The sequence below is a fragment of the Diadema setosum genome, chromosome 7, assembly GCF_964275005.1.
Source record: "Diadema setosum chromosome 7, eeDiaSeto1, whole genome shotgun sequence".
Lineage (NCBI taxonomy): Eukaryota > Metazoa > Echinodermata > Echinoidea > Diadematoida > Diadematidae > Diadema > Diadema setosum.
The window spans coordinates 37,875,943-37,892,784 of NC_092691.1; the positions used below are offsets into that span (position 1 = coordinate 37,875,943).

The window sequence follows — 16,842 nt, forward strand, 5'->3', positions numbered from 1 at the left end:
ATGCTTTTCTTAACCCTTATGTGAGTATATGCTTATCTTGCCAAGTTTTTCCATCCCCATTCAGTAATCAAATCGACAGCACTCGAAATACCCACCAACCATCAGTAATTTGCTGCCATGTCCTTCCCACCAGCAAATCAAACCGTTCATGGCTACGATATTTTGTTACTCACTTGTGCCCCTTTGAGTAGATTTGTGTCTCCTCAAAAAGTGATTTTGACCCAAATTTCATGAAATCCGAGACCTGCATTAAAACTTGACTCTGTCCAAGAAGAAGGCCAAGGTGACACCATTGGGATTAGGTAATCTTTGACCATTAAATCTATACTGCCCAGACATCTGTGCTAATCAACAAACAAAGCACTCCAGCTTGTATGTCAATTGGCGAACGAAGCACAGTCAGGGTTTAACACCTTGTGGATAGGAAGACTTGTTTTAATGTTTGTGCAGTATATCATGGGTGAAAAACACATGCTGTTTGGGCTTCATCTGTATGAAGTGTTACTAGGTAGGTGACTCAGTATCAGATTTTTATGCCTCCGCAACGAAGTGGCCGGAGGCATTATGTTTTCGGGTCGTCCGTCCGTCCGTCTGTCCGTCTGTCCGTCCGTCCGTCCGTCCGTCCGTCTGTCCGTCCCGTTTTGTTTTTGTCGATATCTCAAGAACCGTGCGGTGGTTTTGCATCAAACTTGGTATGAGGGTATATCCTTGGGGGATAATACTTTGTGTGGATTTTAGGGTCACTGGGTCAAAGGTCAAAGGTCACAGGTTATTTTGTGAAATTTCATGTTTTTCTCCATATCTCGCAAATGGTTCAAGGTATCTTCATGGAACTTAGTATATATGCTTGTACCGATGGGCAATGATTATCTAGGGAAGTTGGGGGTCATGGGTCAAAGGTCAGGGGGGTCAAAGGTCAAGGTCAACTCCTCAAAATATCACTACTTTCCTTAAAATGCAATATGCCTGAAGGTTTTTTTTTTTTTTTTAACTTGATGTATGGCATTCATTACCCAATATATATTTTTGGGAAGTTTCTTGCCGAAAAGTCGAAGGTCAAAAGGTAAAAGGTCAAGTGAAAGTGCTAAATTGCACTTTTTCCTCCATATCTCGAAAGTAACTCAAGGTATCATCATGAAACTTACATATTTATGCATGTTCAACCTAACAGTGATTCTCTTTGGAACTGTGAGGTCAAAGGTCAAAGGCCAGGTTTAGATAATGCTATTTTCCCATTTGATACTGAAATTATGCTTTTTCTCAATACCTTGAAAATTACTCAATGCATAAACTTATAAAAGGGTCAAAAGTCAAGTAAAAAATCATCAGTTCCCCAAATACCTGCACTCTGACATTTTAATCATTCATCCAATTGAACCTAGTTCTAGGAAAGTGAACATTCAGCACATTTGTGTCAAACCTGTCATTTTAATATTTTGCCACTTGTGTGAAACTGTCATCACACATTGTCAAGACATTGTACTATAGACCTATTAGGAGAACCATGCATTATGGCGGAGGCATATCAGTAGCCGTAGTGATATATCTAGTTATAAATCTTGTGATAAGGATGAAGTGTTGTGACTTTGATTGAGTAGACTTTTGGAGGACGGGTTGCTATAAACTCACTTTTAGGCAAGTAAAAAGGACAGGGGCTTGTCTGTATAAAGTGTGAGACTCTTAACAAAATTCTCATTTTGGCAAGGGAAAGGACAGCTTCATGAATAGATAAACTACTGCATGCATGATTGACTTGCTTCCAGTGTTTTGTAAAATGAAAGGGATGAAAAAAGGTTATCCCCCTTTTCTTTTCTTTATGCCACAGCTTCAGCTGGTGCAGAACATGGTGTCCCAGCTGGAAAAATCTCTCAAGGGTGTATCGGATCACATCGCTGAGGAGGACAACCCCAAGGCCAAGGAGCCAGCCAAACCCGAACCAGCCAAGGAGCCTGCAAAGGAGGCAAGCCCGGAAGCAGCCAAGGACGGGGCCAAGGAGGCAGGAGCTGCCGACATGAAAGACGAGTAAGTTGCCCTGATACTGCTTGCTGTTCGTTCCTCGGCTCAAAAGATTTTACTTCCTTGACTGGTGTAAACTGCAGGACATGAAAAGAAAATGTGAAGATGCTGGTGAAAAACAGGAGAAAATTTTTTTTTTTCTTTCAGACATGCCCCTTTGTTTTGCTTTGAGAGAAATTGCATGAAGTATGCATTCTTTTCTCATATAATAGTTTGCCAAGCTGTATTGCAGAGATCAGAATATTACACTGAAATACAGTTGGACTTGAGGTTAGAGTTCATGTATCTAATGCCAGAGATGCCGTACATTAAGATTTGCTGACTTTTTCTCTATTGTGTGTATCCCATTTTTCAAATCAACCATATGTGCACATGCAATCCCAGATGGGAGGAATCTATCTAAACATACAGGGGTCAAAACTCTATTGAAAACTAACTTCATGGCCTGCACACTGCACCGAGACCGCACATCAGACTATGATTGTGTGGACTCCTATCTGTGTGCCAGAGAAACTGATCCAGCTTGGAGAATTAGGGAGTCATGGCTTTATAAGCAGTGCCTGGACTCTCACCTGCCTCCCAGACATTCACTCTTTGAGAATTTGTTTGACAAACCCGTTGTTCTGAGTAGGTCTTAGTAGTATTTGTAAGCTGTTATTAAACTTGTGTGTAGGCTGAATTCTTCACTGTATATTTCTTTGAAATTCCTGTCTTGTGATTATGGAAGTTATCACAAATCTTCCGGGGGGGGGGGGGGGGGGGGGGGCATAAAGTTAATGGTCAAGATCAATGAGCTTTATCAAAATGTAACTGAAGGGCTATGTGCATGTATGGTACATGTAGTGTTTGCTTGAAAAACAGGTGCATCCTTACTGACTGCATAGCAATCAAGTTGCTGTATGATATTTCAGAGTGGATGGCATCTTATAAGTGCTTCTGAGATTTTGCATGTCTGCTGTTCACAGACCTAATCATCGGGAAAATATGGTTAGTCTGTGTTCATTTGGCATGAAATTTTGAAGTCACTATCTTTACCTGTTGCCCTCTCCTTGCTCTGTATCTGTCACAGGTTGAAGGAACTTGGCCCTCCTCGTATGCTGAAGGGAGTGTTGCGTATTGGTGTCCTCGCCAAGGGATTGCTGCTGAAGAACGCCCTCAACATGGGCATCGTGGTGCTGTGTAACGAGAAGCCGACACGCACACTTCTGGAGCGCATCGCCAATCTTCTCCCCAAGCAGCTTCAGGTAACAATTCATTTCAAATTCAAAAGGTCACATGATGCTTGAAGGTCACCATGATTTCAAATGAGAGTTTTCTATAGCCGTGCCGACTGCCCAGTGCATTGACTATGCTGTTGCATGGTGGTAACAGCAAACTGAGTGAGCTTGTCTAGAGTGCCTGGAGCAATTGGCAACACACATTTCTGTATTTCTGCCATTTCTCCATGAGAAGATATTGATTTGATGAACGAGACAGTATCATGCAACATGTGATAATAGCCTATGAAGCACATTGAAATTTTAAACAAGTCTGAAATGTGCTTTATAGAAACCAGTTACTAGTATTATTATTATAATTATAATTATAAGCAAAAACTAATCTTGGGGTACTGTAGAAGACTGCCAATGACCCCCTATCATCACATAAAAGCAAGGTGAAGGATATGTCCAGCAATGAGAGAAGCAAGATTTGGTACAAAGATACATTGTGTCTGAAGAAAATGTGCAATTCCAGGTCATGAAATTTGAAATGGTATGAATGACCTCTACCTCTGTGATTCATTTCTGACAGTTATATCAAGTATATCCGATAACTTTATACATTGTGCAGGAAATCACTGACGATAAATACGAGATCCGTCTGTGTGTGGAGGAGGCTGCGCTGATCATCTCCAAGGAGCCCAGCATGACCATGAAGGTGTCCCTCACCTCCCCAGCCTTCAGGGACCAAGCCGCTGCAGAGGCTGGTAAGTTTTGGACTGGTGGCAGCCATGGCTTACTGCACCGATCACCATGCTGTTTGTATTCAGATCACTGCACTTCTCAGGCCCCTATCACAAACATTCACTGAGGGGATTTCCTCTCCAGTGTACTAAGGGGATCTCCCTCTGGTGCACAGAGGGGATTTCTCATCAGAGCACTGATTACAGAATACATTTTGTATTTCCAGCCGTGGAACTCTTGCTTCTCAGATCAGCAAATTGAGTCAGCAAAATCTACTGTGCTGCACCATTCAAAATTCCTTTCAGTAACCTTTTTTCCCCCTGCAAATAAACTTGTACAATTGCCAAGAATTAAATCTTTGTGACATGTATGCTTTTGAGAAAACCTTGATGAGATATTTTTGATGAGTTCCAACTTTTTAGTAGATTTGTGAAAACATCAAAAGTGAACAAAGTTTTCTGTATGTGCTTAATGGCAATAAACCTGGAAGTATTTTTTTTTCAGGGTTTTTCTTTGATATTATTGATTTGTTTGATGTTATAAGAAAGTGCCTTAGATAAGACTAAATTAATGTGATATGGGCTCTATGGAGTGCAGACGGTTGGCAATGTCCACTCAGCCAAATTTGCTGTTTGATACTTTCTCAAAAATCCTCATGCAGAGGGACAAAATCTTGATTCTTTATACCAGTTCCAGTGGTATATTATTGACATAGTGATTTTCATTCATAGATATATTTGCAAGCACTTATTCAAACAGTATTTTAGGTGGACTTTGTATCATGTTGTATTACCGGTAATTGATATTTTTGAAGGCCCCCGTTTTTCAATATTTGCACGGAGAAACTTCAAATCCTCACAACAAACTGGAAGATTTTAATCCTGAAGAAAATTGAAGGAAAATTAAGAAAACTACTCAGAAGCAAGTGCATTTCTAGTCATGGGATATACTGGAATGTGAACATGTTTTAGTATTGTTGTATTTGGTGATGGCCAGTTTTGAATGAATGATGGTTTCTTGTTTCTTTCTTTGCTTTGAAAAAAAAAGAAGAAAAACCAAAGATGTGTTTGTTTCGAGTTCTTTTCTCTGTGCAAAGCCTTCTACTCCATACAGCCATTCGTAAGATACGACAGGTCGGCAGCTTTGTGGAGGATTTTTGATCATCCTCGGGCCTGCCGGCAAGAAAGGGTTGAGTCGGCCGATAGGATGACCCCACATGGCTGGACACTAGTGCATGCATAAAAGATGAAATAAAGTACACCAAAGTGAAATACATCTAACTAATACAGAGTTTGTTGATTAAACTTGATGTCAAAGTCAGGCATATGATTTGATAAAAGTGCTTTACACTGTACTCAAATCCCCGTTATCAATCCCAATCATTTACCTCTTACTGTTAAAATGTTTGTTATGAAATACACTTAAAATTCTTATTTGCAAAACTTGTAGAACTGTCCTTATGCAACAGAAAGCTAATGTTTGAATTTTATAATTGCTTATCCACATGATCCTCATAACTTGAGAAATAAGGCAAAGGATAATTGCATTTATCATTAAAAATATATAAATAAGTAAAAAGAAATATACACACAATGTGCTAAGGGCAGAAATGAGAAAAGGAAAACTCATTAAAAGTGCTGAAATAAAAAATAAGTCAGCTGAGCATGCAAGGAATCTAACCACTGAAGCTGTTCCAAGTTCAGTAGCTTACTCATAATTGCTAGCATGCACACAGGTCCTGGCCTTGGAGTCCAGTCCGCCAGACCGACTCCCCTCTGACCCCTTTATGACCCCTGACCTGCGTTTGGAGGGCGCATGGTGGAAGGGGTGAAGGGGTCAACTTGCTCTGGCGTCCCTGGTCCGAGGTTCATTATTCATGTGGTCAAACACCCATCCCTGCCATCCAATGTTATGCCTAGATTCGGCCCGAGACCCTCCGGATGTACTGGACAGGCAAAAATGCCTGGAAGCTCTTGCAGCGTTACGACATGCTAAGTGGTTCCAGGTTCGATATTCTCAACCCATTTGATATATATGTTGTCTATTGTGTGCATCTGTGTGTGTGTGTGTGTGTGTGTGTATGTGTGTTTGTTCTGTGTGTGAAATTACTTGTGTTGTGAAGAGTGAACTGATTGTGGAACTGTACCAGTGCAGTGCATGTGATAGAAATTTGTGCCAAATTTGTGAGGCAAAACTTATCTCCAAGAAACCCAGAATTACAGTACAGGATGATGATTAGTGACTTATGATTTTGATTAAAAAAAAACAAACAAAAAAACTTGGTCATAGAATGTCAAGATAATGATATCAGCAGTGCATTCTCAGCAGAAATCCTGAGAAAAAGCCCTAATTTTTTAACAGAAAATACCAATATGTCTACACCACACCTTCTTATTGTTGCTTGCATTTATAAAAGACATAAATGACCCCCATACATTTAGCTCTCTTGACAGTTTCCCATCGTAAAATACACAAATTCATGATGTAGATGAACAAGTCAATGAACTCTATATATAATGGGAGAAACAAACAGTTCAAGTCATTGTGAAAAAACTGTGTTAAAAAACAAAGATGCGAGACTGAGTGTTTTAGTGATGCTTGTCAAATAGTGATGGTGAGTATTTGTGGTAGGTTGATTGTACTTGAGGAGTTCAGTAATAACTTTTCAGTGCAACCAGGCACTGAAGAGACGTAGACATGTCATCTGTTGAGTTCCAGAAGGATGTTTAGTCTGCACATACACTCATACATACAGTGATTGGAGATATGACTTTCTGCTTCTCAGGAGATGACTTGTCAAGTGATAGGGCCCTCTTATGCCTCTATGCAGTATAACAGTTTGTGTGAAAATGTTTCCCTCTTGCATGTGTACATAAAGACTTCTACTAAACCCTCTTTAGGTCGTATGTGACATGGTAAGAATATAGAAAATAAAGTACACTATGTTTACTGTGCTGGAGTTAGTTTCGGTAACAAAAGCATACTGTGGCTACTTTGCTGCAAGCTAGAATTTGCGGGCAATTTCCATATTCATTAATCATGTGTCAGCTTCGTGTTCTGATGTGAAATGTATTAGATGCCTCTGTTTGAATTTACCCGACACACCTAGTAAGCACTGCTTTTACAATCATATCTGTATTTGATCCAGAGCTCATCTGTTAGTAGCTAGGTAAGTGAGAATATGATAAAAAAAAACAAACAACAAAGCAGATCAGATTCACATTGCCCTTCTGCATGTATCCTCTCTGCCATCTGAATTACTGCAGTTGTCAAAATTACCTTAGCCTATGATGCTATGTTTTGGCCCGCTTTGGATGTTACGTCAAGTGTGTTCATAGATCATCTCATTGTAGAGATGCTATGTGTTTAGGATGACTATGAGAAACGTACATCTTCTTAACATGGTTGGTAAGTGATTGTTATATGTAGCACATCTAAGATTAGGCATCATGTTGGTAAAGTTTATTTAGGAGTAAAGGTGGCTTAAATGATAGCAGCCAGATTGTGAACATCGCTTTCCTGAAGTTAGCATAAACTTTATTCTTTATTCCTTTTTTCTTTAATCATTCATTGGTGTTGACATAAACTTTTCATGGCAGTTCATTGGACTAAAACTGTGCCTCCCTTTATTCCTCGGTTCCTGTGCTTGTCACTAGGCTAGAGCAGGAGGTCTTCAGTCTTGTGTGGTCATCATCCGTGTTCTGAGGGATCTGTGTGAACGTGTGCCAACCTGGGCCCCTCTACGAGGATGGGTAAGAGCCTTAAAGTAACAACCCTTATGTTTAAAGGGATGGTATAATTTCGGTTGAGATGGGGATTCAGGTTTTAACTTTTTCCAAGATAATTAGAAAACCACTTACATGAAGTATTAAAGAGCATACAATTCTGAGAGGAATGGAAAATTTATTTGATGAAAATCTGTTTTGAAATTGCCGAGATGTCCAAAAACAAAAACTCTAACCAAAGGTGGGACCCACTTTTTATTAGGACCGCTTTGTCTTACTGTGAATTTGTGTATCAGCCATTTCAAAACTTGATTGTCATTAAATAAACTTTCAGTTCCTCTTAGAATTTTATGCTCTTTAATATTTCATGTAAGTGGGTAAAAAGTTAGAATCTGAATCCCCATCTCAACCGAAACTGTACCATCCCTTTAATTTGACTCGCATGAGTAGATTGATATCAAACAAGATGTTATGAACAGTGGAAACATTTCATGAAAAGATGGGATATGAAATTTACAAAGGCAAGGACTGTTAAATCTGTAATTTTCACAAAAAGTGATGTCAGTCACAGTCACACATACAGACGAAATGAGCTAATGTTATTGACTCACAGTGCTCCCACGGTCTTACACAAATGTTGATGTAATTTTTTTCTCTCTCTTTATCAAGTATCTACAGTTAGCTAAATTGTTGATGCCAACAATTATTTTGGAATATTTTTATGCACCAACCAATGTGAGAGCATTTTTACAAGCGAGCATTCTTGGGGATAAGCAGGAAATACGCCCCCCACTCTCTATTAAGCCATCTGAGACAATGTTAGATAATTGAAATGATCTGGTAGTTCTTGTATGTATGGCATTGAGTCTCCAGATCCATATGCTTTATAGCGATTATTTCTCTTCCCACTTTGCTTTGTGTAATCAGCCGCTGGAGCTGCTGTGTGAGAGAGTGATAGCCAGTGCCGGCCAGCCCCTGGGCCCTGGGGATGCCCTACGCCGAGTCTTTGAAGCCATCGCTGGAGGATTTCTGCTGCCAGGTACGTGCCGAGAATTAAGCAGCGACCGTAGAATACAGTCACATGACCTGTATATTGGGCAACTGTCTGCAAACTTAGCCCTATTTCGTGTGTGTTAACGGCTAAAAAAACATTTATTCATTTATCTACAGTTCTCGGTGAGGGGAAGGAAAGAACATTGTGTGTAATAGAAGAAAAAAAAAATGTAGTTGTGCCAGCGCTTGGCTGCCTTTCTTTGATGAATCTGTTTTTGATAGATTATAGCACACTGCACCGAGACCACACATCAGACTATGATTGTGTAGACTCCTATCTGTGTGCCAGAGAAACTGATCCAGCTTGGAGAATTAGGGAGTCATGGCTTTATAAGCAGTGCCTGGACTCTCACCTGCCTCCCAGACAATCCCTATTTTCTGTGTTTTATGTTTTTGTGATGTTCAAAAATAGATATAGCATGAAGATGTTCATGCAAAGTATATGCCACATTGATAAACCCTTCACAAGAAAAAACCTAAATCATGACTTTAAATTGCATATGTTGATATGTGTAATTTTTTTTGTTTGCATCATTGGGCTGCTTTTATGTCTGTTTGTGTGCCACTCTTAAAAGGTTACTTGGCAGCTATACCAGAAAGCTAATTTCAGCCAGTTCATGTTTGGAGCAGTGCATGGATAAATCAAAATCTTAACTGTATGAGAATTCATTTAGCAGTGCACACTGAATGAATGAAAGCACTATGCCTTGTCGGTACACTGCCAAGGGATGACCTTATATTGGGTTTGCATCTAACTAACCTTTATATTGTGTGATGATTCAATTCTTTTGCACCACAGCATAAATGAGTGAATAATGAAACTTTTGCGTACTTTTAAAAGGAAGAGAGCATGCAAGAATGGTGCATGTGATTTTACGCCACTTGATTTGGGGGTGGGGTGGGGGGGGGGGGGGAACAGGACAGCTGTGATGTCATAATGTTTGATAATGTCATAATTGATGATGTCATAATGTTCATAGCATGTTTGATGATGCCACAATGTGCAATGTTCACAGGGGGCCCTGGACTCTTTGATCCTTGTGAGAAGGACGAAACGGACGCCCTGGTCCACCTCACCTCACAGGAATGTGAAGACATCACTGCTAGTGCCCAGGTGAGCAAGCAGCGGAGAGATCAAGCCAGTTTCTTCAAGTCATTAAAAGTTTCCGACATATTAAAGACACTGCCTAAAATCAAACTGCAGGAATATTTCCAACATCAATCGATATGCCCTAGGTTGTTTTCTTCTTCAAGGCATTAAAAGTGATCAACCTGCAAAATGGTCTGTAGACTTGAAGGGATTAATCGCTGTGTTGTAATTGTGACTACCTCAGTCTTCGGACTTGAAGGGAGGGATTGACCACTGCAGTGCAGTTTTATGACTACCTCAGTCTTTATAAGGATTGACCACAGCAGTGTAATTGTGACTATCTCCATCTTTGCACTGCAGTTGTGAATATACCTTAGTCTTTAGACTTTCAGAGATTAATTAACTGCAGCAGTGTAACTGACAACCTCAGTCTTTGGACTAACATATTCCCTTTGTCACGAGTGAATCACTTGATGACATTTTAGTTTACAATACTTAGGGGTAGACTGTAAGTTTAAGAAAAGCCCATGCTCTGTGGTTTTTTTTTTTTTTAAGTTTATATCATGCAGACATTAATGACTGAATGGATCCCTACGTCCCTACCTTTTTTGATGTACACAGTTGTTGGTGATAATGACATTACATACATTATTCCTTGTTTACTTTTGTTTCGTCTTCCCTCCTAGCACGCCCTGAGGCTGATTGTGTTCCGCCAAGTCCACAAAGTGCTTGCCATGGAGCCCATGTACTCGCAGAACCGTAACTTCATCCGCAACCGTCGCAACGCCCGCAAGCGTCGACGCGAGGACACCGAGGGAGGTGACAGTGCTGATGGTAAGCATATTTTGCTGGTGACTTGCAGTAGGGGTTGTCTACCAGTGCACCCTTCCCTGTGTGTTGTGTTATGGTGCAGAAAATTTGGCAAAAGGATCATTGCTCAAATGCTGTTCTCATGTTGAAATGCAATGTAAGTTGTTTAATACCCCCATTCCGCAGAGATTTTTTTTTCTCATCGATTACTTGTCGGAAGCAAATTATGTTGCTTCCGACCACCCACCAAAGTGTATCGTATCACAGTCTGATAAGTCTGACTTGGTTGGTCGACTATCAGGTGAGTGTCAGACATGTGTCGCTCGTGATCTTCATCGGACGATCTTGCCTCATCAGATCGCTGCCTGACATGTCTGACACTGACCTCATAGTTGACCAACACAAGTCGTATTCATTGCACTGTGATCCGATTTTCTTCGATGGGTGGCTGGAATTGATAAACTTTGCTTCCAATGAGTGACCGATGACAGAAAATCTCTGTGGAATGGGGGAATAAGATACAAAGGTGCCCAGTCTTTCATGAAATTTTATCACAAGTGTCTTTAGGCGATTGATTTTTTTTAAGGTAATGAGAAGAGGTAGTGGCACAATTATTTGTATCTATTAATTCAGAGGACATGTATGCATTCCTCTTGTTAAAGGTAGGGGATACCTTTTACAGACCTCCCAAAATGCAGCAAAACATTAACTATGAACCTCAGGGGACTTGTTTAGGCCACTGCTGAGAAATTTGAAAGTCAACAGTTATCTGCAATTTGAATAATGCACAAAACTCACCTACTCAGTGGTTCTGTGTGTCAGCCACACTTGAGCCTTTTTGTTGCAGTCTTCTGTATTTTTTATCTATAAACACAAATCTAAAAGTATAAGAGCTGATGTAATAACATATAGAGTGTGTGGCAAGAATGTATATAGAAATGTTTGTAAGTTTTGATGAACTTTCTTCATAAAATATACATGATGGACACGCATGCAGTGCATGGGTCTGCAAAGGTAGCCTAGTAATGTACTGGAATTTATGGTGAGCCCCGAAAAAAATTCAATTCAAAATCTAATGGTCAATAAAAATGTACTAAATGTTACCTTCCACTTTCAATACTTTATGGGAGTTTCTAAAATGATACTCTCTTCAACATACCACTGTATTTATACAACTCTTCATTTGAGGCATGCAAATTGGCTTCCCTACCTTTAAAGCTTTACTAATGACAAGTTCATCCAGAGCAAACAATACCACAGTTGAGTTGCACACTGCACCGAGACCATACATCAGACTATGATTGTGTGGACTCCTATCTGTGTGCCAGAGAAACTGATCCAGCTTGGAGAATTAGGGAGTCATGGCTTTTTAAGCAGTGCCTGGACTCTCACCTGCCTCCTAGACAAAATGAAATAATGCTGAACAAGACAAAGTAAAGTGTACGACAGAATTTAAGTCGCATACCGGTATGCAACCTATGCTCTGAATGTTGCTTTCGCCGACTACTGAAAAAATGTTATATCTATGTTGAACTCATTTGGTGCCATTGTGTAGGGGATTCCCCAGCATCCAAATACATGTTTATTTTTATTTACATGATGAATCCTGTACTTCGGTAACCTACAACCTCTCATCTTGAATCTCCAGATAAATCTGGTTCTGGAGGATTAACATTTTTGTTGGTTGAACAATTCATTAGGTACTTAGAGGAGTATGGAAAATTTGAAAAGAGAGAGTTGTGTGTTTTTTTGTTTGTTTGTTTTTTTTTTTTTTTGAGGGGGGGGGGATGGTCACAGGACTGTTAGTGTTGTCAATCATATGTTTGCTTAGTTGTTGGTTTTTGTTTCTTAAATCTCGGGAACATCATACATCCCCTCTCTGAAAAACAAAAACAAAAACAAAAAACAAAAACAAAAATGAGAAAGGACGTTTGAAAACCTGTTTCCATGTTGCTTTTGTTAGTTGTATTCTTCAGACTTTGACAAGGCCTTTTAAATAATGCTCTTAATGATTTCCTGTCCCAGCAGGTGAAGGCAAGAAGGATAAGAAGGAAGGAGATGGTACAGCTACCGGAATGGACATCACCGCAGGAGAGGGTGCAGGAACTGAATAACTCCACTCCCCACTAAATGGATACAGAGATTCCGTTCTCCAGTGGTGATTTCCCTAAGCTATGTACATGCATACCAGTACAAATATTTTCTGTTAGTTGTTTCTTTTTTTCTGTAATCTAATCGCTAGTAGTGATGCTTGATTTCTATAAAGGAGAAAAGGAAAGAAAATGCTTAAGATTGGGAGATTATGGGGACTGTGGTATTGTTTTTTGCAGCTACTTTGACGATCTTTTATTAGACTTCAATCTTATATTGAATGGCTTTGCAAGTGTGCTCCTTGAGCTCTAGGGTTTCATCATTTAAACACGTGATTTGAGCCTCATAGTCATAAGTCAACCAAGCTATTTATAATGCAAGCCATTTCAGTGCTGTTAATAATGTTAGGAGTATGGGCTTTACATAGCACGAACTGAAGTGATGAAGCACTATGGGCGGATCTGTGTGATCAATTTATCAGTCAGCGTAGCAGTCCGTCATTCATGGAAGTTAACCAACTATGTCATGCAAGTAAGGTAAAATTGTTTGCATAAATGATATTTGTGACTATGTAAGTAGAGATTTGTAAATAAAACGTTCAGCTGGAGAGGTCCTCACTTTAAAAGCAGCATTTATGCACCAAGATCAACTTGCTATGTGTTCCTTTTCAAATGAAGAATTGAAACTTGTGAAATTACAGTTTTAATAATGTATTGGAGCAGATGTCAGCATGATTTGCAATGCCAAACATTTATGTCCAGAGATGATGAAGTGCCCAGGTATTTATTTTTCTCGATGCAAGTGTACATTGTACCTTAACTGTCTTGTGTAACTTACAATAACCAAAGTCATAGGAGTGCTTGGATTATAACAGGATGATGACTTTAGTGATGGAACAAATTAAGGTAGTTAAGTACAAGTATATTAGCGTAAATCTCGAGTCTGTGTTATGTTTGTTGTCATGCTGTATTAGTGATTTTCCACTGTATGAATGTTAGTGTCTTATGGACTTTGTCTTCTGCCGAGGAGATGATAACTTTGCACAACTTCATTAGTATCAGTCAAATCTTTAAGAGGACTGATCGTAGATTGCCGCCACAAAGTCATTCACTCCAGCTAGGGAACAGTGGTTGTGTGTAGTTTGAAATTAATGAGTTATACAGTGACTAGTATGATAGTCCTGTTCTAAAATGAAAGGGGGGGGGGGGGAGGAAGGGTATTGAGGATGTGTTAAGGGTGCAAAGTACAATCTGCTGAGTGCAGAAATGAGCATCAATGGCACTTTGCCAAATTTCTGAGAACTAGTTTGAAATTTTTTGACAAACATACATACCAGTACCAGCAAAAACCAGTGTTTTTGCATGTGCCCGTAATATCTTACATGAGATTGAATGGCTCAATATCTATCCAGATAATGAGATTAGCCCCTTTTGCACTATATCAGTATACAGTTAGATGTTAATTCAGCGCCATAAGTTACATTGAAGTGTGATACTATATGGATGATTTATTGTAGTAGATATAATGTACATGTACTATACTCAAGTTTTTAAGGAAGGAAAAAAAAAATCAAATTTGGGTGAGTCAGACACTATGTATGATTCTACACTGTTTGCACAAATTCAAAGTCTGTGTCTGCACGATTGTGTTTTCAACATTGCTCACTGCTCTACAACAAATAATGCTCTATTTTCAAATGTATTCCATTTGTCTAGAGTCTCAGTTTGACATTTTGAAATCTCTGCAATCAGTGACAGTCACCACATTAAGAAAAGCATAAGGATTTGTTTATCCATGTTTGCAGTATTTCAATCAAATTTAAAGACACGAAAACCTCAATATATTGCTGTACAGTATCTTCCTCTCCCTTCTTTCTTTTTCTTTGCTTATCTGTCCATCATGCTGTTGGAACTACTGATTCGTGGAAGTGAAAAGGATGTATGTCAGCAAAGTCTACCTTCCATTGGGTTGATATGATAATACAGGGACACCCTCTTTAAAAAGCTTGCATACGAGGTGCTGCCTTTGTTCAAACAAAGTGACTTCTGTGTTGTCATTTTTTTTTTCACGTATTTAGCTATATTTTTCTGTATTTAGCTGGTTTCATTTTCAGTATGTTAACAGCAAGGTACTAATTGTGAGGAGGTGGAATCAGTGGTCCCAGCAAACTTGCTTTAAAGAGGTTTCTCTGTACATTGTGTATATGCACAGAATGGGGGAGGGTGGTGGGAGTGAGGGAGAAAATTATTAAACTTACCTACATTTATCAGAGTAAAGTCAGAAGTATGTTTTCTTCAAGCTGTTTTTGATGAGTGTTGATATACTGTAGCTGTGACATAGGTACTGCATTCCTGGAACGCCATACTTCATATTATGATGAGATGCACTATGTCACTTTTACATTGTGTTGGCTGATAAGATGAATTATGAATCCCTTTCTATGTTTTGTTACACCCTCTTAGTACCAGTATTTGCACCTTGTCAAGTTTACTAACACGTGATGATTGTTTAAAGTTCATAATGCTTTAGTGAAGTTTCAAAGCTTTAACTTGCAGGATTAATAATACCGAGCTACACTGTATCTTGATTCTATTTTGTATGTTCTTGATGTTCAATGTGATTGCTATTAAAAATCCTTCCAGCTATGAAATTCGTGTTTTGTATGTATGTGGTCCTTGAAATATAGATAACCTGTAAATTGGGAGTCTGAAATTGAGGTTTGCTGTATTTGCTGGTGTCTTTGTGTCTACAAAGACCATGCATAGAAAATCATCACAGTCCTTATAGATTGCAGTATGCATTTAGTTTAGTGTGTGATTCAACACCATGTTTACGTACAATGCATGTTTCTTGGTAGTTGAATCAAACAAATGGCAAGATTGTTGTTTCAAAATTATGAGTAGGTACAATACAATTTATGTATTTAGAAATGAATCTGAATAGATGTCATACTGCACACAAATTTTCTTTATGTATATCAAAATGAAAGACATATACATGTACTAAATTATAAAATTCTCGTTGCAGTGACCAAGGACTTGTAACATACTAGGAGAAAAGATTGTAACATACACGGACATGCTGTTTAGATTTATAACTCTGAAAGTTGACAGGAATATTGGAATTGCTTCTCAAGAATGTACATTGTATTAGATGGGAGTGGGTGTGCTATGAACTAGTGCTGCGTGCATGTGTGTGGGTGTGAACATGTCTTAGTTAAGCAACGTAAGGATTATTGGGAGGTTTCCCAAACAATATGACCTGTATACTCCTACTTGTACATAAATGTACAGTATAAACCGAATGAAAAAAAAAAAATGAGGCGATTGTTCTTTCCCAGTTCTTGTCCTGTTATTCCCAGCATTTATTGTGGCCCCCGTATCAGTGCGTATGTTGTGACTTATGAAAGTATCTGGACCCACGTGCGTACCCCCGATGCTCAATGTACTAATAATAACATTGGTCTTGACTCCCGACCGCCCTGTTCACTTCTGAAGTCAGGCTTGTATCATCATGAATAATACGAAGTCAGAGCCCGATGCGACATTGATAACACATGGGGTCGTTTATTTGTCACTTCCATTTAAAGAAAGTTTCGATCATAAGGAACAAACCTCGGAGGTCTGTTTCATGTATCCCGTTTCCCTCGTTTAACTTGTTAAGTTGAATGTTACACTGATGTTACACATAGGCACGTCATTTATTGGTCCCATGAGTAATTTGAGTGCATCTGGTTCGCCTCCGTTAGTTCTCATGTTCTTGAAACGGCACAACAGAACGAAAAAGGAAAGAAGACCAATTGCTGAAATTTGTGTATCCTGTTTCGAACAGAGCGAACATGACATCGACTTTATTTGGCACATTGCACAAAGTCTGACTCAAGGCACGAGTACGGTTCTACCCTCCGTTAGTGAGGGGGGTAACAGCCATACCTGTTAGGTCCCACAAAGTCTTCCTATGAGAGCGATCTAATCAGTTTATAAAAATAGACTGTTGGTTTAATGTGGTATTGTTGTGTAGGTGATTCACGACCTTACGTGGGAATTGCAGTAAGATCTGTTCACTTATGCTATCATTTAATAACGCAAATATACTTTATATAGCAAATATATAT

At 39.2% G+C, this 16,842-nt stretch overlaps 1 protein-coding gene across 5 annotated transcripts in view; it reads left to right on the top strand.

Annotated features, from left to right (window-relative positions):
* Nucleotides 1-13,915, top strand: part of LOC140231323 (zinc finger RNA-binding protein-like) — a 29,732-nt gene extending 15,817 nt beyond the window's left edge. For 2 of the 5 annotated variants that reach the window (XM_072311477.1, XM_072311475.1), the window contains exons 12-20: nucleotides 1,826-2,022; nucleotides 3,086-3,260; nucleotides 3,847-3,982; nucleotides 5,879-5,964; nucleotides 7,616-7,711; nucleotides 8,612-8,723; nucleotides 9,754-9,851; nucleotides 10,514-10,661; nucleotides 12,663-13,915. In XM_072311477.1, the coding sequence (XP_072167578.1) occupies nucleotides 1,826-2,022; nucleotides 3,086-3,260; nucleotides 3,847-3,982; nucleotides 5,879-5,964; nucleotides 7,616-7,711; nucleotides 8,612-8,723; nucleotides 9,754-9,851; nucleotides 10,514-10,661; nucleotides 12,663-12,751 (1,137 nt within the window). In that variant the 3' untranslated portion in view covers nucleotides 12,752-13,915. Of the gene's footprint in view, nucleotides 1-1,825; nucleotides 2,023-3,085; nucleotides 3,261-3,846; nucleotides 3,983-5,878; nucleotides 5,965-7,615; nucleotides 7,712-8,611; nucleotides 8,724-9,753; nucleotides 9,852-10,513; nucleotides 10,662-12,662 lie in introns of those variants that run through there. The other 3 variants (XM_072311478.1, XM_072311476.1, XR_011901434.1) reach the window with 2 other exon arrangements.
* The last annotated feature ends 2,927 nt before the right edge of the window (nucleotides 13,916-16,842 follow it).